This window comes from Cetorhinus maximus, chromosome 10, assembly GCF_964194155.1.
Source record: "Cetorhinus maximus chromosome 10, sCetMax3.hap1.1, whole genome shotgun sequence".
In the NCBI taxonomy this organism is placed as follows: Eukaryota; Metazoa; Chordata; class Chondrichthyes; order Lamniformes; family Cetorhinidae; genus Cetorhinus; species Cetorhinus maximus.
In genome coordinates, this window is record NC_135888.1 from 131,694,513 (window position 1) to 131,717,261 (window position 22,749).

Here is a 22,749-nt window from a genome sequence, read left to right on the forward strand (position 1 = left end):
GGATATTAAAGGAAGTAGCTGCAGAGATAGTGGATGCACTGGTAGTAATCTTCCAAGAATCCTTAGAATGTGGAAAAGTCCCAGAGGATTGGAAAACTGCCAATGTAACACCCTTGTTCAAAAAGGGAGGGAGACAAAAAACAGGTAACTATAGGCCAGTTAGCTTAACATCTGTCATTGGGAAAATGTTAGAGTCTATTATAAAGGATGTAATAGCAGAGCATTTAGAAATACATAACATAATCAAGCAGGGTCAGCATGGCTTCATGAAGGGGAAATCATGCCTGACAAACTTATTAGAATTCTTTGAGGAGGTAACAAACAGGATAGATAAAGGGGAAATAATATATGTAATATATTTGGATTTCCAAAAGGCATTTGATAACTATCTATAACTATCTATATTAATGACGTGGAGCAGGGGGGCAGAGTATAATGTATCCATATTTGTTGACGATACAAAAATAGGCGGGAGGGCATGTTGTGATGAGGGCATAAGGAATCTGCTAGGGGATGTAGACAGGTTGAGTGAGTGGGCAAAAACTTGGCAGATGGGGATTAATGTAGGAAAGTGTGAGGTCATGCATTTTGGTAGGAAGAATCAAAAGGCAGACTATTATTTAAATGGAGAGAGACTCCAAAAAAGTGCAGCACAGAGGGATCTGTGTGTTCTTGTGCATGAAACACAAAAAAGTTAGCATGTAGGTGCAGCAAGTAATTAAGAAGGCAAATGGAATTTTGGCCTGTATTGCTAAGGGGTTGGAGTTTAAAAGTAGGGAAGTCTTGTTACAACTGTACAGGGAGTTGGTGAGGCCACACCTGGAGTACTGTGTACAGTTTTGGTCCCCGTATTTAAGAAAGGATATACTGGCATTGGAGGCAGTTCAAAAGAGATTCACTAGGGATGAAGGGGTTGACTTATCAAGAATGGCTAAACAGGTTAGGCCTTTATTCATTAGAGTTTAGAAGAATGAGGGGTGATCTTATTGAAACGTACAAGATTCTGAAGGGGCTAGACAGGGTAGATGTTGAGAAGATGTTTCCAAGAATGGTGGAATCTCGAACTAGGAAGAATAAGGGGACACTCATTTAAAACTGAGATGTGAAGGAATTTCTTTTCTCAGAGGATAGTAAATGTCTGGAATTCTCTACCCCAGAGAATTGTGGAGGCTAGATCATTGAAAATATTTAAAGAGGGGGTAGATAGATTTTTGAAATATCAGGGAGTTGAGGGCTATGAGGAGCTGGCAAAAGAAGAGTTGAGGCCTGGGTCAAATCAGCCATGATCTTACTGAATGGTGGGGCAGGCTTGATGGGCCGAATGGCCTACTCCTGCTCCTATTTCTTATGTTCTTATAAGATACCGAACATAAGGCTACTTAATAAGACAAATGCCCATGGTGCTGGGGGCAGTATATTAGCATGGATAGAGGATTGGCTAACTAATGGAAAACAGAGTTGGGATAAAGGGGACGTTGTAACTAGTGGAGTGCCACAGGGATCAGTGCTGGGACCACAATTATTTACAGTATATATTAATGACTTGGATGAGGGAAGTGAATGTACTATGGCCAAGTTTGCGGATGACATAAAATATGTGGGAAAGCAAGGGCTGAGGGTGACACAGAGTCTACGAAGGGAGAGAGACAGATTAAGTGAGTGGGCAAAAACTTGGGCAGATGGAATATAATGTGAGAAAATGTGAGGTTATGCACTTTGGCAGGAAGAATAGGAGCTGAATATTATTTAAATGGAGAAAGACTGCAGAAAGCTGTAGCACAGAGGGATTTGGGGGTCCTCGTGCATGAATCCCAAAAAGCTAACATATATGTTCAACAGGTAATAGGGAAGGCAAATGGAAAGTTGACCTTTATTTCAAAGGGAATGGAATATAAAAATAGGGAAGTCTTGCTAAAACTATACAAGGTACTAGTTAGTCCACACCTAGAATACTGTGAACAGTTTTAGCCCACTTATCTAAGGAAACATACACTGGCATTGGAGGCAGTCCAGAGAAGGTTCACTAGGTTGATCCTGGGTATGGGGGATTTTCTTATGAGGAGAGGTTGAGTAGGTTGGGCCTGTACTCATTGGAGTTTAGAAGAATGAGAGGCGATCTTATTGAAACATATAAGATTCTTAGGGGGCTTGACAGGGTGGATACTGAGAGATTGTTTCCCCTTGTGGGAGAGTCTAGGACCTTAATCTCAGAGTAAGCGGGCACCAATTTAAAACAGAGATGAGGAGGAATTTCTTCTCTCAGGGGGTAATTCTTTACCACAGAGGGCTGTAGAGGCTGGGTCGTTAAGTATATTCAAGGCTGAGATAGACAGATTTTTAATCAGTAAGGGAATCAAGGGTTATGGGGAAAAGGTGGGAAAGTGGAAATTGAAGATTATCAGATCGGCCATGATCTCATTGAATAGTGGAGCAGGCTTGATGGGCCGAATGGCCTACTTCTGCTCCTACGCCTTATGGTCCTATCATAGACCTTCTACTTTATCCTTTTCCGTCATTCACCCCTTTCCCTGCCTCTGTATTTACTAAAAACCTGTTACATCTCTTAACTTCTCCCAATTTTGATGAAGGATTATCCAGCTGATACTTTAACTCTCTTTCTCTCTCCACCGATTTTGCCTGACCTGTTGAATATTTCCAGCACTTTTTTTTTCAGGTTTCCAGCATCTGAAGTATTTTGTTTTCGTATTTACTCAACAACTGATTTTCATCTCTCACTGTGGCGGAAAGTGGGCAGTTGTACGAAGGCTACACAATGTTTAAGTCATTCTAAAGAGAAAAACCGGGCAGATTGTACGAAAGGCAGGTAACCCACTGCCCATGAGCTGAATTTTATGGGGCCTGCAGGAGTGGGAGAGGAGGCAGGGTGGGGAGGGGAGGGAGTGGAAAACTGAGGGGGGGGGGTTGTTACCGGGGGCAGGGTTGTGGAGTCTTGTCCCGATGCCTTCTCACCATCATGATGGCATCTTGCCAGTGGCAGGGAAGGTGGAGGGCACCCCCCCCCCCCCCCCCACCACCAGCGGTCAATTAGCCACTTAACTGGCCAATTAAGGACCGCTTTCTGCCGCCACTGGCATTTTACCACACACCCCTGCCCTCACCAGTGACCCTGAACCCCCACTCCCCCGTCACCAGGGCCTGGCTGACTGGCCCTGGCAAGGCCCTGACCCTACTTACCTTGCGGCGAGGCTGCACTCCATCGCTGGGTCTCTTGGCTGGCCGCAGTACCGGCCGTGGCCACTGAGCCCCAGTGAGCCTTGCTGGGAGTGAAGAGCTGCCAGCCATCCGATTGGATGGCCGTTCTTGGTGGTAGGCTCTTGTCCCCTAAAGGAATGGGAGCCCCGAGGCTGGTTCATTAGCTGCTAGATTGGCATCGAATCCGGCGGAGGAGGGATTTTCTCCGGCTTTCCGGCCATTGTCGGGGCCACCAAACTACTCTCGACCCTCCCCCCACTGCCAACCTCCGACAAGATCCAGCCCTTTGTGCCCGAAACGCTGCAGGACCCACAACAGATGGACGAGGGGACTCCTTTGTGTTTCAGTCCTGGAGTGGGATTTGAACTGTCAATCTTAACCAAAGGTGAGACAACTCCCCAACTAGGATTAGAAATAGCCTCCTCCGGCCCTTCAACCAACAACAACAACAACAGTTTACATTTATATAGCGTCTTTAAGGTAATGAACCATCCCAAGGTGCTTCACAGGAGCATTATAAAACGAAGTGTGACACCGAGCCACCTGAGGAGATATTAGGTCAGATGATCAAAAGCTTGGTCAAAGATACAGGTTTTAAGAACCGTCTGAAAAGAGGAAAGTGAGGTAGAGAGGCTGAGAGGTGTATGGAGAGAGCTTGGGGCCTAGGCAGCTGAAGACATGGCCACCAATGGTGGAGGATGCTCAAGAGGCCAGAGTTAAAGGAGTGCAGATATCTTGGAGGGTTGTGGGGTTGGAGGAGATGACAGAGATCGGGAGGGGCGAGGCCTTGCAGGCTTTTGAAATAGCCTGAGAATTTTAAAACCAAGATGTTGCTTCACCGGGTGCCAATGTAGGTCACCGAGTACAGGGGTGATAGGGAAATAGGATTCACTGTGAGTTAAGGCGCGGGCAGCAGAGTTTTGGATGATCTCAATTTTACCAAGGGTAGAATGTGGGAGGTCAACCAGGAGTGCATTGGAATAGTCTAGAGGTAATGAAGGCATGAATGAGGGTTTCACTAGCAGACGAAGTGAGACGGGGTGAAGTCAGGCCATGTTAAGGAGATGGAAATTGGTGTTCTTAGTGATGGCACGGATATAAGGTCAGAATCGGGATCAAATATGATACCAAGGTTACAAACAGACTGGTCTAGCCTCAGACTGTTGTTAGGGGAAGGGATAGAGTTAGTAGACAGGGAACAGAGTTTGGAGCGGGGACCAGAAAAATGCCTTTGGCCTTCCCAATATTTAATTGGAGGAGATGTTTTCTCACCTGGTACTGGATGTCGGATAAGCAGCCTGGTAGTTTAGCAACAGTGGAGGAGTCGAGAGAGGTGGTGGTGAGGTAGAACTGGGTATCATCAGCGTACATGTGAAAATTGACGCTGTGCCTTACCCTCTGGGATCTTGCGCTCCTTCAATTCTGGCCTCATGTGCAAACCCAACTTTCAGCGCTCCACCATTGGTGGACATGACTCCAGCTGCCTGGATCCTAAACTCTGGACTCCTCTCTCCAAACCTCTCTGCCTTCCTCTCCTTCTTTAATAGATTTCTTAAAACCTTTACCTCTTTGACCAACACCCGCCTCAATACAAAGGAACAATGTTAGAAATCCAAAATACAATTTGAAAGACACTGAAGATACTCAAGTAGGTCAGTCCTACTGCCTCCTACGCGGCTGAGTGACAAATTTTGTTTGACAATCACTCCTGTGAAGCAACTTGGGACATTTTTCTACGTTAAAGGCGCCGCATTAATGCAAGTTGCCGTTGTTAACTCGAGCAAAATCAATTTCCCATGACTCAAGGGAGGAAAAGTGTCTGGGGATTGTAGCTTTAAACCTTAGTGCTGCTTTTTAATTCAGATTTAGAGTGGGAGTATGCAAATTAGATAGCAATCTCATATGGCCAACCTCCCCCATACACCAGCAGCTCGCCACAGATCCAGAAGCTAATTAACCCAGAGTGCAGAGGAAATGTGGGATGGAAATTGAAAGCTTCCTTATAAGTTAACCGTTAAAGTTCCACTGGAGCCTATAGGCTGGTAGTGGGTTTAGTGGGAGGTGAAATTCAATTTCAACGGGAAGGAACATAGGAACAGGAGGAGGCCATTCAGCCCCTCAAGCCTGTTTGGCTATTCAATTAGATCATGGCTGACCTGTATCTTAACTCCATCCACTGCCCTCGTTTGGTAACCCTTAATAATACCTCTGCCCAACAAAAACATTACAACATTAGTTTTGAAATTTTAAATAGAGAGAGAAAGAGAGGGGGCGTGAGTGAAAAATCAAGCAGCGTGTATAACATGCATGGGTTATGATGGGGGTTTATGACAGAAGGACAGTTTATAACAGGGAAGGTGTGGAGTGTGTGTATCAAGCAGGATTCATCATGGATACTCCCCCTGCTAATTACCTCTTTCGAGAGGCTCTTTGATCAAGCTGACTTAATACATTTTTCGATGGCTCAGTGTCAAATTTTGTTTGCTATGCTCCTGTGAAGCATCTTGGGATGTTTTACTTTTTTAAATTCATTCATGGGATGTGGGCATCATTGGCAAGGCCAGCATTTGTTGTCCATCTCTTGAGAACAGTTCAGAGTCAACCACAATGCTATGGGTCTGGAGTTGCATGTGGACCAGACCAGACTGGGTAAAAACATCAGATTTCCTCCCTTAAAGCAAGGTGGGTATTTGTGAACCAGAGGGCTTTTACAACAATCAATGGTATCTTCATGGTCACCATTAATGAGGCTACCTTTTAATTCCAGACTTATTACTAATTAATTTAAACCAGCTGTTATGGTGGGATTTGAACCCATGTCCCCAGGGAAATAGCCTGGGTCTCTGGATTACTAGTCCAGTGACATTACCACTACACCACCATTGCCCCCATGTTAAAGGTGCCATAAGTTGTCTACATAAGAAGGTATTAGGACAGATGACAGAAAATTTGGTTAAAGAGGTAGATTTTAAGGAATGTCTTAACAATAGAAAGAGAGATACGGAGGCAGAGAGATGTAGGGAAGGACTTCTAGAGCTTAGGGTCTTGGCAGCTGAAGTGATTAAAATCAGGGATACATAAGAGGCACAGAGCTCTTGGTGAGCTGTGGGACTGGAGGACATTATAGAGATAGGGAGGGAGCGAGGCCAGGAAGGGATTTGAAAACAAGAATGAGAACTTTGAAAGCGAGGTGTTGCTTAACTCAAAGCCAATGCAGGCCAGTGAGCACAGGGATGATGGGTGCACGGGACATGGTGCAAATTAGTACATGGGCAGCAGAGTTTTGGATGACTGCAAGTTTACGGAGGGTAGATAGTGAGAGGTGGGTCAGATCTTTGGAAGAGTTTTTCAATTAGTTCCACTCTCCTGTTCTTTCTCCATAGGCCTGTATTTATACTTTACGAGTATTTATCCAATTCCCCTTTGCAAGTTACTGTATGCTTCTACCACCCCTTTGCGATCACAACAACTGACTCCGTCAAAAAGTTCTCTTCATCTCTTTCTGCCTCTTTGTGAACTATGCTAAATCTGTGCCCTCTGGTTACTGACACCCGCTATCTGCCCCATGACCACCCACCACCCCTCCACCCCACAATGGAAACAATTGCATCTTGTTTTTCCTATCAAAATCCACTAATGATTGTGAACATCTCCATAAAATCTCGAGTTCACTACCTCTGGAGATCTGTTGCAATGTTGGAAACATGACAGCCAAATTGTGCACAGTGTGCTCCCATAAAAGGGGATTGTGAGAATGGCCAGATAATCTGTTTTAAGTGCTGTTTGGTTGAGGGATAAATAGTGGTCAGTGGGGAGAACTCCCCTCTGTTCTTCCTCCAAAATAGTGCAGCTGGATCTTATACACCCACCCGAGGCAGGTGGAGAACAATCCCCGCATAACTGAAGTCCCCCATCTCTAGCACCGTTACTGGTAAATCTCCCCTGTATCCGCTCCAAGGCTTTGACAGTACCAGTCTGTGTGAACGAGCTGGAAGACTATGGGCATTCCTGCTCAATGACCAAAGTGTTGGTGTGACTCACCTTGAGGTCTCGATGTACAATTCCCATCTGGTGACAATGTAGAACAGCTTCCAGGATCTGTTGAATGCAGTGACTGTGAAAAAAAAATCCAAGGGGGAGAAAAATGATTCATTACTAGACCTTGTACATAGCATGACAAACTGGCTGAGAATCAGTCTGTACTATCATAGAGTCTTACAGCAGAAACTATGATTTTTAAAAATTTGTTCTTGGGATGTGTTCATGGCTAGAACAGCATTTATTACCCATCCCTAATTGCCCTTGTTCAGAGGGCATTTAAGAGTCAACCACATTACTGTGGGTCTGGAGTCACATGTAGGCCAAACTGGGTAAGGATGGCAGATTTCCTTCCCTAAAGGACATTAGTGAACCAGACGGGTTTTTCCCCTGACAATCAACAATGGTTTTGTGGTCATCATCAGACTTTGAATTCCAGATTTTTTTTTATATATTGAACTCAAACTTCACCATCTGTGTGTTGGGATTTGAACCCAGGTCCCTAGAGCATTACCTGGGGTTTTGAGTGGACTAGCCCGGTGGCAATACCACTGTGCCACCACCTCCCCTAGGATTTGGCCCATTGTCCCTGTGCTGGCTCTTTGGTAGAGTTATTCAATAATCCCCCTCCTCTGCTTTTTCCCCAAAGCCCCACAACCTTTTCCCTTCAAGAATTTATCCAATTCCCTTTTGAAAGAAATTGGTTATATTATTATTAAGGTTGAATCTGCTTCCACCACCCTTTCTGGCAGGTCAGAACATCTCACTGTATAAAAGAAAGGTTTCCATCTCTCTTCTCCTGCCTATCTTAAATCTGTGTTAACCACCCTTCTGTCACTAGAAACTATTTATTCTTGTTTACTCTACCAAAGTTATTTATGATTTTGAACACCTCTATTTTTTCTTTATTCGTTCATGGGATGTGGGTGCCACTGGCAAGGCCAGCATTTGTTGCCAATCCCTAATTTCCCTTGAGCTGATGTTCTTGCTCAGCCATTTCAAAGGGCAGTTAAGAGTTGCAGATAGGCCAGACCAGGCAAGGACGGCAAATTTCCTTAAAGGGTATAGTGAACCACTTGGTTTTTTTTAGAACAATCAATGGTCACAGTCACCATTACTGAGACTAGCTTGATGCTCCAGGTTTATTAATGGAATTTAATAAAATTCCACCAGCTACCATGGTGAGGATTTGAACCCAGGCCCCTAGAGCATTAACCCAGGCCTGTGAAGTGCTTGTCCAGTGACATTACCACTACGCCACTGTTACCCCTTTCTTTAGTCAAAGGAGGACCCCACCTCTCTATATAACTGTAGTTCCTCTTTCCTGGTACAATTCTGGTAAATCTCCTCTGCACCCTCTCAAAGCCTTATCCTTCCTACAGCATGGTGCCCAGAACTGAACACAATACTCCGGCTGAGGGGTAACCAGTGTTTTAAAGCAGCAGTCATCCCTTCAAGGCAAGAACCTATACTATTGATCAATGACTCTTGCCTGAATATCAGATTTTGTATCTTGCAGGAGTAACAAGGTTTGGCCAATGGGCAGAATTATATAACCAAGGGGGAAGGAGGGGTGTGGGGAGAGGCTGAGGAATAATAGGACCATCCTAATATGGTAAACAATAGAAACAGGTATTACATTCATTTAAAATTGCTCCCACCTGTCAGCTTATTTTGTACCATCTACACGATGCACTACAGCAACTCACCAAGGCACCTTCAACAGCACCTTCCACCAACTCGAAGGACAAGAGCAGTAGATGCAAGGGAACGCCACAACCTGCAAGTTTCCCTCCAAATCACACACCACTGTGGCTTGGAACTATATTGCCGTTCCTTCACTGTCGCTGGGTCAAAATCCTAGAAGTCCATTCCTAACAGCACTGTGGGTGGACCTACGCCAGATGGACTGTAGTGGCTCGAGAAGCAGGCTCACCATCACCTGGCCAAGGGCAATTGGGGATGGACAATAAATGCTGGTCTTGCCCGTGACGCCCACATCCCGTGAAGGGAAGGAATAAAAAAAATCTACTTTGAGCGCTGCTTAATGTATTCATTTACAATTATGAACAAAGGAGCAGCAGGAGGCCATTCGGCCCCTTGAGTCTGCTCCACCATTCAACTAGATCATGGCTGATCCTCTATCTCGACACCATTTTCCCGCAAGATCCCCAAATCCCTTGACATCTTTAATATCTAGAAATCTATCGATTGCCGTCTCGAACATGCTCAATGACTGAGCTTCCATAGCCCTCTGGGGTAGAGAATTCCAAAGATTCACCACCCTCTGAGTGAAGAAATTCTTCCTCATTCTCAGTTGTAAATGTCCTGCCTCTTATTCAGAAATGGTGTCCCTTGACTCCGGGAACCTCACCCCCCGGCCCCAGCCTTCTTGTGTCCACCCTGTCTAGCATTGTAAGGATTCTGTATGCTTCAATGAGATCACTTCTAAACTCTAGAGAATACAGGCCCACTCTCCTCACTCTCTTGATAGCAAAACACTGGTTAGGTATCAGCTGGTGTACTGTGTTCAATTCTGGGCACCACACTTTGGGAAGAGTGTCTTCTTCAAAGCCTTGGAGAGGGTTCAGAAATGACTGACTAGAAATGGGCTGAGGGATCAGTGTGGAGGGCCTAGAGAAGCTGGTTTTTTCTCCTAGGGGCTGAGAGGGTTGAAAGGAAATAAAGTAGAGACCTTCAAAATCATTCAGGGTTTTGATGGGGTTTTTTATTTCATTCGTTCATGGGATGTGGGCATTGCTGGCTAGGCCAGCATTTATTGCCCACCCATAATTGCCCTTGTTCAGATGGCATTTAAGAGTCAATCACATTGCTGTGGGACTGGAGTCACATATAGGCCAGACCAGGTCAGGACGGTAGATTTCATAAGAACTAGGAGCAGGTGTAGGCCATTTGGCCCCTCAAGCCTGCCCTGCCATTCAATAAGATCATGGCTGATCTTCCCCAGGCCTCAACTCCTCTTTCGTGCCAGCTCCTCATAGCCCTCAACTCCTCGATGTTTCAGAAATCTACTTACCTCCTCTCCATGTCTCCTAAAGGACATGAGTGAACCAAATGGGTTTTTACAGCAACTGGCAATGGTTTCATGGTCATCATCAGACTTTTAATTCCAGATTTTTTTTAATTGATTTAAAATGCTGGGTAAATAGGGAGAAACAGTTTCCAGGGATAGGAGGCTTGGTAAGCAGAGGACACCGATTAAAGGCGATTGGCAGAAAGATCAGACGTGACATGGGAATGAAACATTTATTCAGCGAGTAGTTCCGATCCGGTCGGCACTGCCTGAAAGAGCAGAACTTGATTCAATAGTGTCGTCCAAAATGGAATTGGATCAAAACTTAAAGGGTGAAAAGGTTTTCAGGACATGGTCAAAGAGCAGGGAAGGGAGGAGTAGAATTCATTGGATAGCACTTTCAAAGACTGGCAAAGGCACAATGGGCCGAATGGCCTCATCCTGTGCTGTTTCATTCGATGATTCTAAGCCGGTCTTCTCTCCCCATTAGCCCAGTGAAAGGGTGCTGGAGGCATCTAGCATCCCGAACCCTTGGAGTTTGCTATCAGGACAGCAAGTCGGGTTGCCAACTCAGTCTAAATGTATTCCTGATGCTTTTAAATAAGTTAAATAAGCTTCCTTTATAGTTTTGTCTTTTTATTACAGTGCCCGTTTAAGGGGCTGTTAATTTGTTTATTAGTTACTTTTTTTTATTTCATTGGTTTTAAAAGGGCATATAAAGAGGGACAGTGCTGGGACACTGGATTAGAAGATAGGAGGCAGACATGTGTAATGTTGCATTCTGTAACTAAAGGAACTATTAAGAAAAGAATTTGTGTCTAGTTTCATACTTCATCTGGCTTGGGATCCATTTATTACAAATTACAGAGCTGTTGACTTGACATAATGAGGCCATGATGTAATCTATCCCACAGAAATGTGGTTTGCCTGATATTCCTGCCTCCTCCCCCACTGGGGTAGAGGAGATTGGTCTCCCAGGGAACACTGTGGGCGGTGTGAACAGGTGACCATCGTTGTATAAGTGAATATGCCTATGCTTGAGCTTTGAGAGAGAATCAAGGTTGGGGAAGACTGAATGGTGCCTTCCAGGATCCTCAGGCTGATATTTTGCAAAGGAAAGTCAGTATAGCTCCTATCCTCCAGTCAGCGTCCATAAAGAGGGAAGGGAATCAGTGGGAGTTTTCAGTCAAAGATACAGGTAACCTCGAACAAATGCAGTTAGAGAGATGTTCTCCTTAGAGCATAGAAGGTTAAGGAAAGATTTGAGAGAGGTGTTCATGATGGTTGTCCTAGAGTAAATGAGGGGGAAACTGTTTCCATTTGTAGAAGGGTCTGTAATCAGAAGAGACCAATTTAAGAAGATTTAAGGTGACCAGAGGACAGTGAATTGGTATGACCAGGAATGCATGGCCTGAAGGGGTGGTGGAAGCAGGTTTAACAGTAGCTTTCAAACGAAAACTGGATAAATACTTGAACAGGAAAATATTTCAGGGCCATGGGGAGGGTGTAGAGTGAGTGGGACGAATCGGATAGCTTTTCCAAAGAGACGACATAGGCAGGGTGGGCTACTCCAGGAGGACAGCGGAAACGCTTTAGGGATGTTCCCAAAGCATCTCTGAAGACATCAAACATGCCTATCAACTCCCAGGAGACCCTGGTTTGTGACCGATCAAAATGGAGAAAGCTCATTTGGGACGGCATGGAACACATTGAGAGACTTTGTCGGGAACATGCAGAGGCGATGTCAAGGCATCAGAGAGCACACAAACCTCTGACCAACCCGTCTACCCAACCCTTCCAGCACCACCTGGCTGAGACTGAAGATGGTGCATTGGAACTTATCAGCCATTTCAGAACCCATGGAACCAGAGTGGAAGCGAGTCCCCCTCCATCCCAAGGGACTGCCTGAGAAGGAGAAGAGACTCGTGCTATAAGATTCGATGATTCTATACATTTTGGAATAGAGCTTGCGTGGTTGAATGACTGACTTCTGTTTCTGGCTCAAATGTTATTACTTCAGAACCAGCAAGCCTGCTCTGTTCCTCAGTCACTGCTGCCAATTGGAGGCAGGTGTCATACTTGTCCCAGATACACTTCATTTAGTGTGATGAATCACCCAAGAAACCAACTTGATCTGCCAACCCCACACCCATCCTGACAACCCCACCTCCGCCCCCCCCACCCCCGCAAGAGATGGGCGCTCCATGAAACTGGGCAGTGTCACCTGCACCACCCGAGACATGTCCAGGGGTGAGCTGCGTTGGAGAAAGCACGGGGCAACGGTAAATAATTGGGGAAGAGTGGGCAGCTTGCGAACTGATGCACCTACCTGGCATCAGCCTCGCTGTAATATTCACGAGCCACAATGTCCTCGAACAGCTCCCCACCGGTTATTCTGTGAAAACAGGCAAAGGTGGATTCATGAATCACGTATCTAGAATGCACAACTCAAAGAAGTATTGCACCATGACAAAGTATTTACCGCACAGCAACAGGCCAATTTCCCTCCCCCCCGCCCCCCCCAAACAACCGGTTCATGCTGATGGGGTGGAAATTTCGGCCCTGTCGAAGCAGGGGCGGGGCCAGAAAATGCGGCCGAGCCGTTCGAAAGCCCATTGGCTACAGCGGATTGGGAAATCCTGCCAATCATTGGGGAGGCCCCCCACCTCCACTGTCGGCAGGATTTTCCGGTCCTGTGCAAAATTCCGCCCGATTGTTTCTGCTCTGGACGGAACCCTCCTAACCTTCTTCATTTAACCCCAGCAACCTAGCCTATTCTCTTCTCCCTCCTGTGTTTATCTAGCTTCCCCTTAAATATATCTATGCTATTCACCCAATTATTCCCTGCGCTAGCAAGTTCTGCGTTCCCACTGCTCTCTGGTTTCTCCTGAATTCCCTATTGGATTTATACTTCGAATCCTCCCCAAGAGTAATAACAGCTTGCATTTCCGTAGCATCTTTAACATCGTAAAGCGCTCCAAGGAGCTTCATGGGATTCACTAAATTTGACACTGAGCCACGTAAGGAGGTAACTTGGTCAAAGAGGTAAACTTTAAGGAGTCTCTTAAAGGACGAGTGAGAGTTAGGGTGGTGGAGAGGTTTAGGGAGAAGATTCTAGAGTTTAGGATCCAGGCAGCTTAAAGCTTAGAACCCAATGGTGGAGTGATTAAAATCAGGAATGTGCAAGAGGCAGGAAATCGAGGAGTACAAGAGATCTTGGAGGGCTGTAGGGCTGGAAGAGGTTAGAGAGATAGGGGCCAGGATTTTACAGCCTCGCCGCAGCGTGTCTTTCTCTCTTTCCTTCCCCCCCCCCCCACCCCCACCCATGGATGTGGCCAGCCATTTAAGTCTCCATTCAGTTCGGCAGGGCCGTAATATTCCGCTGGCTGGGAGGGGCCATAAAATTCTGGCCTGGGAGTGGTGAGGATACGGAGGGATTGGAAAACAAGAGTGAGGGTTTTAAAATGAGGTATTGTTGGACTAGAACCAATGTCGTTCAGTGGGCACAGAGGTGATAGGTGAAAGGGACTCGGTTTAAGTTATCTAATTTACTGTGACAGAGTTAAATGATAGGACTAGACCCTAACAACTGTGTGTGTTAGAGTTCAGCTTGGAAGATTGAGGAGTGATCTAATTGAAGGGTTTGAAATAATGAAAGGATGAGTGCGCAGATATGGAGAAACCGTGTTCTCTGGTGGGTGAAGTCCAGAAAAAGAGGGGCTAAAAATTAATCTAAAAATGAGAGCCGGGTCATTCAGGGGTGGTGACAAGAAACACTTCTTCACACAAGGGATAGTGGAAATCTGGAACTCCCTCCCCAAAAGGCTGATGCTGGGAGGTCAGTAGAAAGTTTTCAAGACTGTTATGGACAGATTTTTGTTGGGAAGTGTATCAGGGTTAATGAAGCCAAGGCAGGTAATATGATCTGGGGGTATCTGTGCACCCATTGAAGATGGCAGGGCAGGTTGATAAGTTGGTTAATAAGACCCACAGGATCTTGGGCTTTATATTAGAAGCACAGTACAGAAAAGCAAGGAAGCGAACGCTTATAAATCACTTGCTTTGGCCTCAACGAGAATATTGCGTCCAGTTCCGGGCACCACATTTCAGGAAGGAATTGAAGACATTGGAAGAGTGCAGTAAAGATTTACAAGAACGGTTCCGGGGATGCGAGACCTCAATTACAGGGGTAGGCCATAAGATGTAGGAGCAGATGTAGGCCATTCGGCCCATTGAGTCTGCTCCGCCATTCAATGAGATCGTGGCTGATCTGATAATCCTCAACTCCACTTTCCCACTTTATCCCCATAACATTTGATTCCCTTACTGATTAAAAATCTGTCTATCTCAGCCTTAAATATACTTAACAACCCAGTCCCCTTAGCCCTCTGTTGTAAAGAGTTCCACATACTCACTACCCTCTGAGAGAAGAAATTCCTCCTCATCTCTGTCTTAAATGGGTAGCCCCTTACTCTGAGATTATGCCTTCTGGTCCTAGACTTTCCCACAGGGGGAAACAACCTCTCAGCATCCATCCTGTCAAGCCCCCTAAGAATCTTACATCTTACAATAAGGTCACCTCTCATCCTTCTAAACTCCAATGAGTACAGGCCCAATCTACCTAACCTCTCCTCATAAGAAAATCCCTCCATAACTGGGATCAACCGAGTGAACCTTCTCTGGATTGCCTTCAATGCCAATGCATCCTTCCTTAGATAAGGAGACTAGTGCCTTGTATAGTTTTAGCAAGATTTCCCTATTTTTGTACTCCATTCCCTTTGAAACAAAGGCCAACATTCCATTTGCCTTCCCTATTACCTGCTGAACTTGTATACTAGCTTTTTGGGATTCATGCACGAGGACCCCCAGATTCCCCTGTGCTGCAGCTTTCTTCAGCCTTTTTCCATATCCAGCTCCTCTATTCTTCCCGCCAAAATGCATAACCTCACATTTTCCCATATTATATTCCATCTGCCAAGTTGTAGGTCGGTGAACCTGGGGCTGTTTTCCTTGGGGACAAGAATGTTGGGAAGTGGTGTGTCAGAAGTGTGCAAAATCGCAAGTGGTCTGGACAGAGTTTATTCCTTCATGGGATGTGGGCATCGTTGGCAAGGCCAGCATTTGTTGCCCATCCCTAATTGCCCTTGAACTGAGTGGCTTGTCCATTTTAGAGTCAGCCACATTTGGCTGTGGGTCTGGAGTCACATGTAGGCCAGCAGATTCCCTTTCCTAAAGGGCATTAATGGACTAGATGGGTTTTTACAACAATGGTTTCATGATCACCATTACTGGGACTAGCTTTTCAAATTCCAGATTTATTAATTGAATTTAAGTCCCACCAGCTGCCATGGTGAGATTTGAACCCTTATTCCCCAGAGCATTAGCCCAGTGACATTACCACAATGCCAACATCTCTGCACAGGGAAACCGTTCCCACTGCGTTGAAGGATCGAGAACCAGAGGACACCGATTTAAAGTAATTGGCAAAAGAAGCAACAGCGACATGAGGGACAACTTTTTTACGCAGTGACTGGTTAGGATCTGAAACGCACTGCCTGAGGGGATGATGGAGGAAGATTCATTTGTGGCTTTCAAAAGGAACTTGGATAATTATCCAAAGAGGAAAAAAAAATGCAAGGATTAAGGAATGGCAAGAGAATTGGACTAACTGCATAACCGTTACAGACAGCTGGCATGGATACAATGGGCTGTATGGCCTCTTTCTGTGCCATAACCATGCTATGATTCTACGGTTCAATAACTGAATGGTGAACAGGTTCAAGGGACTGAATGGCCTCCTCCTGTTCCTATGTCAGTAAATGTTACTACCTGTGATTAATCCCCAGGTTTCACCTATGATGGTGGGGGGTGGGGGGGATGTCACCTGGCTTGTGTATAAGCCAAAGGTATGAAAAGCTGCCCAGCTTCTCCTCCTCCATGTGCTGGACCTCACTCTTCAGCACTTTTTAGGTGACTCAATTCATTAGCGTGCGCCAGGACAGAGGTGGAAATGGGAGAGGATCAGCAGCTCAGCAGGTGATTGGCTTTCAATGGATCCCAAGCAACAAACTGCGAAAAGGATCCTAGGCCCAGAAGTATGTACCTTACCATTCCCCGCCCGGCAGGATTTCAGGCACACTCAGGGAGTGCTGTTGGTATCATTTAGAATGAAGTTTTTCTATTGCTCCCAGCTCTCTGAGCTGAGAAGAGTAGCAGTTGGAGACTGTGGGTTGTCAGCTGTGGCTCCGTGGCTCACTCTCACTCACTCACTCGTACTCCAAGTACAAAAATCTAGGCTGACATTCCAGCACAGTACTGAGGGAGTGCTGCACTGTTGGTGGGGTGGTACTGAGGGAGTGCTGCACTGTTGGTGGGGTGGTACTGAGGGAGTGCTGCACTGTTGGTGGAGTGGTACTGAGGGAGTGCTGCACTGTTGGTGGGGTGGTACTGAGGGAGTGCTGCACTGTTGGTGGGGTGGTACTGAGGGAGTGCTGCACTGTTGGTGGGGTGGTACTGAGGGAGTGCTGCACTGTTGGTGGGGTGGTACTGAGGGAGTGCTGCACTGTTGGTGGGGTGGTACTGAGGGAGTGCTGCACTGTTGGTGGGGTGGTACTGATGGAGTGCTGCACTGTTAGTGGGGTGGTACTGAGGGAGTGCTGCACTGTTGGTGGGGTGGTACTGAGGGAGTGCTGCACTGTTGGTGGGGTGGTACTGAGGGAGTGCAGCACTTGACAGAGGGTCAGGACTTTTTTTTTTAATTCACGCATGGGATGTGGGCATCATTGGCTAGCACTTATTGCCCATCCCCAGAGGATTGCTGTGGGTCTGGAGTCACATGTATTGGGAGTCCAGTCACATGTATGCCAGACCAGGTAAGGATGGCAGGTTTCCTTCCCTAAAGAGCATTAGTGAACCAGGTGGGTTTTTACAACAATCGTTTCATGGTCATTATTAGACTTTTAATTCCAGTTATTTATTGAATTCAAATTCCACCATCTGCCATGGTGGGAATCAAACCCAGAGCATTAACCTGGGTCTCTGGAATACCAGTCCAGTGACAATACCACTACGCCACCGGCTTCCGAGGTGTTGAGGGAGTGCTGCGCTGTCGGAGCTACTGTCATTCAGATGAGATATTACACTGAGGCCCTGTCTATTCTCCCAAACAGATGTTAAAGATCGCATGGCCATGACTTTGGTGAAGGGCAGGCTGGTTCTCTATGGGTTTCCTGATGCCAATGTTTGTCCCTCAATCAACATCATCAAGAAACAAAATGATCTGATCAATTATCATATTCCTGTTTGTGGGACCTTGCTGTGCACAAATTGGTTTATATGTTACATCAGTGACTGCACTCATTAAAATAGCTTCATTAGCTGTGAGAAACGCTATATAAATATAAGTCTTTCTTTCTTGAGAACTCTGGTAAATATTCAAATGATGCCATTGCCTGAGGGGTGCACTAGAAAAGATTCAGTACACATGCCCCAGTGCACACAAACTATTGTTCATTCCTTCAATCATTCTCCATGGAACAGTTGGATATGCATGTTTGATTATTCAATGTTCTATCAAATGTCACAGAACTTTGCCTCGTTCCTGGATAAGATTTATTTTGTCCTTTTGTTTATTCTGACACTTCACTTTCTTTGAATTTTATTCTCTTCAAGATGACAGATCTTACTGGAGAATAAATACTTTAATACTTTGGCCTTCTATCACTTCAATATTGGTTCGATACAGAGTGAAGCTCCCTCTACACTGTCCCTATCAAACACTCCCAGGACAGGTACAGCATGGGGTTAGATACAGAGTAAAGCTCCCTCTACACTGTCCCCATCAAACAATCCCAGGACAGGTACAGCACGGGGTTAGATACAGAGTAAAGCTTCCTCTACACTGTCCCCATCAAACACACTCCCAGGACAGGTACAGCATGGGGTTAGATACAGAGTAAAGCTCCCTCTACACTGTCCCCATCAAACACTCCCAGGGCAGGTACAGCACAGGGTTAGACACAGAGTAAAGCTCCCTCTACACTGTCCCCATCAAACACTCCCAGGCCAGGTACAGCACGGGGTTAGATACAGGGTATTTTCAGTTTTGTGTGGTTTAGTCTCGAACCTCAGTACAGTGTTCACTGCAGCTCTGTATGACACTTTTCCACTTCCCATTCCAGCTTGTGGAATTTCTAAGTAAGATTATTAAACTACTAGAGAACTGCCAATTTAAAGTAACACTAATACCATATTACAGGCCGCAGTGAGCAGTGGACGTTGGCTGTTAGAAAGCGCACTGAGACACAGTACTGTTACAACTGACAGAAAAGAAATGTAACCTCTGCTGTAGGCTGGCTCCTTGGGATGTCTGTGGTGAGTCACTAAACTCAGCTAACCCAATTACATCAAATTAAAACCCAAATGGAGAATGACAAATCCATCAGTTTATTTGTTGCATAAACGATGAATGTTGATTGTTTTCTATCCTTTCGTTCTGAGGCTGAAAACACATGGATATACAATCCCAGGGACAGCAAAGGCTATAAAAATATAAATGGGCTGAACAATTGGAATCCATTTGACTTATTGACTCCACTCCTTCTGAAGGCCTATCATTAGTTTTCAGTGCACGGACAGACTAACTACCATAATCTGCTGCCTGAGGCAAAGATAAAATCTACAAGAGAATAAAAGCAAATGAGCAAAACGCTTGCTTGGTGCATATCTAATGTTCTGACACAAAAACCTACCTGGATTGCTGACATTCAACAACTACTTGCATTTTTATAGCCCATTCATATCCCAAGGAGCAACTATCAAACAAAAACTGACACCCAGTCACAAGAGGTGACTTTAGAACAGGTGACCAAAAGCGTATTAAGGAGCATCTTCAAGGAGGGCAGAGAGAGAGAGACGGGGAGAGAGGTGGAGAGGCAGAGAGAGAGGAAGAGACAGACAGAGGCAGAGAGGATTGGGGTGGGGATTTAGAGCCTGTGGCCTAGACAACGGAAAGCAGGTCCACCAGTTGTGGAGCAGAGATGAGGGATGCAGACAAGGCCAGGATTGGAGGAGAGCAGGAGTGATGAGGATTGACAGGCTGGTGGTGGTTACAGAGATAGGGAGGGACAAAGTCAGATTGGGAATTTTAAAATCATGGTTCTCAGTTTTCTCCATTCACTATATTTAATAAAATGTTAGACAAAAGCGCCAATTTAGTTTTCTACCTTTTGTACATTACCCATGTGACAAATTAACTCTTGATGTCCTGCTGACAAGCTGATTGTTCTGGTTGCGCTCACTCAGAACTGACCCTCTGACAGTGCAGCACTCCCTCAGTATGGCCCCTCTGACAGTGCAGCACTCCCTCAGTACTGTCCCTCTGACACTGCAGTGCTCCATTATTTCTGCCGCTCTGACAGTGCAGCACTCTCTCAGTACTGCCCCTCCGACAGTGCAGCACACCCTCAGTACTGCCCCTCCGACAGTGCAGCACTCCCTCACAACTGCCCCTCTGACAGTGCAGCACTCCCTAAGAGCTGCTCTTCTGACAGTGCAGCAGTACCTCAGTACTGACCGTCCATCGGTGCAGCACTCCCTTAGAACTGACCCTCCAACAGTACCACACTCCCTCAGTACTTTCCTTCTGACAGTGCAGCACTCCCTCACTACTGCCCCTCTAACAGTATAGCACTGACCCTCTGGTAGTTCTGCGCTCAGTCAGTGCTGCCACTCTGACAGTGCAGAACTCCCTCAGTACTGCCCCTCTGACAGTGCAGCACTCCCTCAGTACTGACCCTCTGACAATGCAGCACTCCCTCAGTGCTGCCTCTGACAGTGCAGAACTCCCTCAGTACTGACCCTCTGACAGTGCAGCACTCCCTCAGTACTGACCCTCTGACAATGCAGCACTCCCTCAGTGCTGCCTCTGACAGTGCAGCACTCCCTCAGTACTGACCCTCCAACAATGCAGCACTCCCTCAGTACTGACCCTCCGACAACACAGCACTCCCTCAGTACTGCCCCTCTGACAATGCAGCACTCCCTCAGTGCTGCCTCTGACAGTGCAGAACTCCCTCAGTACTGACCCTCTGACAGTGCAGCACTCCCTCAGTACTGTCCCTCTGACACTGCAGCGCTCCATTATTTCTGCCGCTCTGACAGTGCAGCACTCTCTCAGTACTGCCCCTCCGACAGTGCAGCACACCCTCAGTACTGCCCCTCCGACAGTGCAGCACTCCCTCACAACTGCCCCTCTGACAGTGCAGCACTCCCTAAGAGCTGCTCTTCTGACAGTGCAGCAGTACCTCAGTACTGACCGTCCATCGGTGCAGCACTCCCTTAGAACTGACCCTCCAACAGTACCACACTCCCTCAGTACTTTCCTTCTGACAGTGCAGCACTCCCTCACTACTGCCCCTCTAACAGTATAGCACTGACCCTCTGGTAGTTCTGCGCTCAGTCAGTGCTGCCACTCTGACAGTGCAGAACTCCCTCAGTACTGCCCCTCTGACAGTGCAGCACTCCCTCAGTACTGACCCTCTGACAATGCAGCACTCCCTCAGTGCTGCCTCTGACAGTGCAGAACTCCCTCAGTACTGACCCTCTGACAGTGCAGCACTCCCTCAGTACTGACCCTCTGACAATGCAGCACTCCCTCAGTGCTGCCTCTGACAGTGCAGCACTCCCTCAGTACTGACCCTCCAACAATGCAGCACTCCCTCAGTACTGACCCTCCGACAACACAGCACTCCCTCAGTACTGCACCTCTGATAGTGCAGCAGTCCCTAAGAACTGCTCTTCCGACCGTGCAGCACTCCCTCAGTACGAAGCCTCCCTCAGTGCAGCACTCCCTCCATGCTGCCCCTCTGACAGTGCAGCGCTCCCTCTGTACTGCCCCTCTGACAGTGCAGTGCTCCTTTAGTACAGACCCTCTGAGAGTGCAGCACTCCCTCAGAACGTCCCCTCCAACAGTGCAGCACTCCCTCAGTACTTTCCCTCTGACAGTGCAGCACTCCCTAAGAGCAGCTCTTCCAACAGTGCAGCAGTACCTCAGTACTGACGCTCCATTGGTGCAGCACTCCCTCAGTACTGATCCTCCAACAGTACCACACTCCCTCAGTACTTTCCTTCTGACAGTGCAGCACTCCCTCACTACTGCCCATTTAACGGTTTAGCACTGCCTAAGTACTGACCCTCTGACAGTACCACACTGCCTCAGCACTTTCCCTCCGACAGTACAGCATTCCCTCAGTGCTGATCCTCTTACAGTGCTGTACTCCCTCAGAACTGCCCCTCTGACAATGTAGCACTCCCTCAGTACTTTCCCTGTGGCAGTGCAGAACTCCTTTGGTACTGCCATTCCGACAGAACAATACTTCCTCAGTATCCGTAATGGGAGTGTCAGCCTGGAGGCTCCAGACTCTGGAGTGGGGCTCGAACCCACGACCTTCTGACTCAGAGGTGAGAGAGCTACCCAAGTTTATAGAACGAGCTTCTAGAATTTATTGCTGGAATAAATAAGCAGCTGAACGTGACTATTAAATGTAAAGTTTTAAAAAAATGAATGTTCTACTTACAAGTCAAAAATCAGATAGTGGTGGCCCTCCTCAGCTATACTGTCATGCAGTCTCACTGTAAAACAACAAAGAACAACGTAGATGAATAAAAAGGACAGGTGAGTTAACAGGCTGGTGACCATTAGGACCCCAGTGCAATTAATCATACAGCCCCTGCCACTTACACCATAGAATCATAGTTCATCATGGACAGGAGTCCATTCGGTCCATTTACTCTTTCCAGGAGCAATCCAGTTAGTCTCGCTCCAGCTGTACTTTCCCTGCAACTGTTTCCCCCCACCCCCCCCCACAACCACCAACCATGTTTAGCACAGGCAGTTGCCTATCTTGGGCAGAGAGCACTGATTATTTGGCAACACTGTAGGTGTCAATTACAAAGGCGGCCCTGTTACGATCCTGTTAGGGACCATTCATGGTTAAAGAGAAATCTGAACATCCCATGATTAACTGACAGAACTCTGCCACAAGATCTCATGTTTTTAAACAAAACCAAACTTTATTGTGCATAAGAATTAAACTAAGCACGTACTATTAACAACACCATATTTTATAATTACTTGTGATATGAACTCAGTTCTATTTTTTGCTTCCTCCCAACAATTACCTTATACATTACAACAATCTTGAAGGCTCATCCACTTCTTTAGGTACCGACCCACAAGGTATGCCACAGCCCTCCGGAATTCACTTTTGTTCTCTTCAGTGTTCCAGCTATTCCCTGAGGTAACGTTTTATGGGGATCCTTCCGTTAGCTTTTTGGCTAAGTGACCCTCCAACTTTTATTTAAGACCTCACCACTGTCGATGCCTCAGCTCCTTGTCCTGGTTGCCCGCAGATACCCGACTGCCCTTCTCACAGCTTCCAGGCAAGCTCTGCTGACCGCTTTCT

At 46.5% G+C, this 22,749-nt stretch overlaps 1 protein-coding gene across 2 annotated transcripts in view; it reads right to left on the minus strand.

Moving 5' to 3' along the window:
- LOC144686030 (calcium/calmodulin-dependent protein kinase type II subunit alpha) overlaps positions 1-22,749 on the minus strand; it is a 226,952-nt gene that overhangs the window by 45,962 nt on the left and 158,241 nt on the right. For both annotated transcript variants that reach the window (XM_078551175.1, XM_078551176.1), the window contains 3 exons: positions 21,862-21,916; positions 12,615-12,680; positions 7,255-7,327 (listed from right to left, as the gene is read on the minus strand). In XM_078551175.1, the coding sequence (XP_078407301.1) occupies positions 7,255-7,327; positions 12,615-12,680; positions 21,862-21,916 (194 nt within the window). The remainder of the gene's footprint in view (positions 1-7,254; positions 7,328-12,614; positions 12,681-21,861; positions 21,917-22,749) is intronic.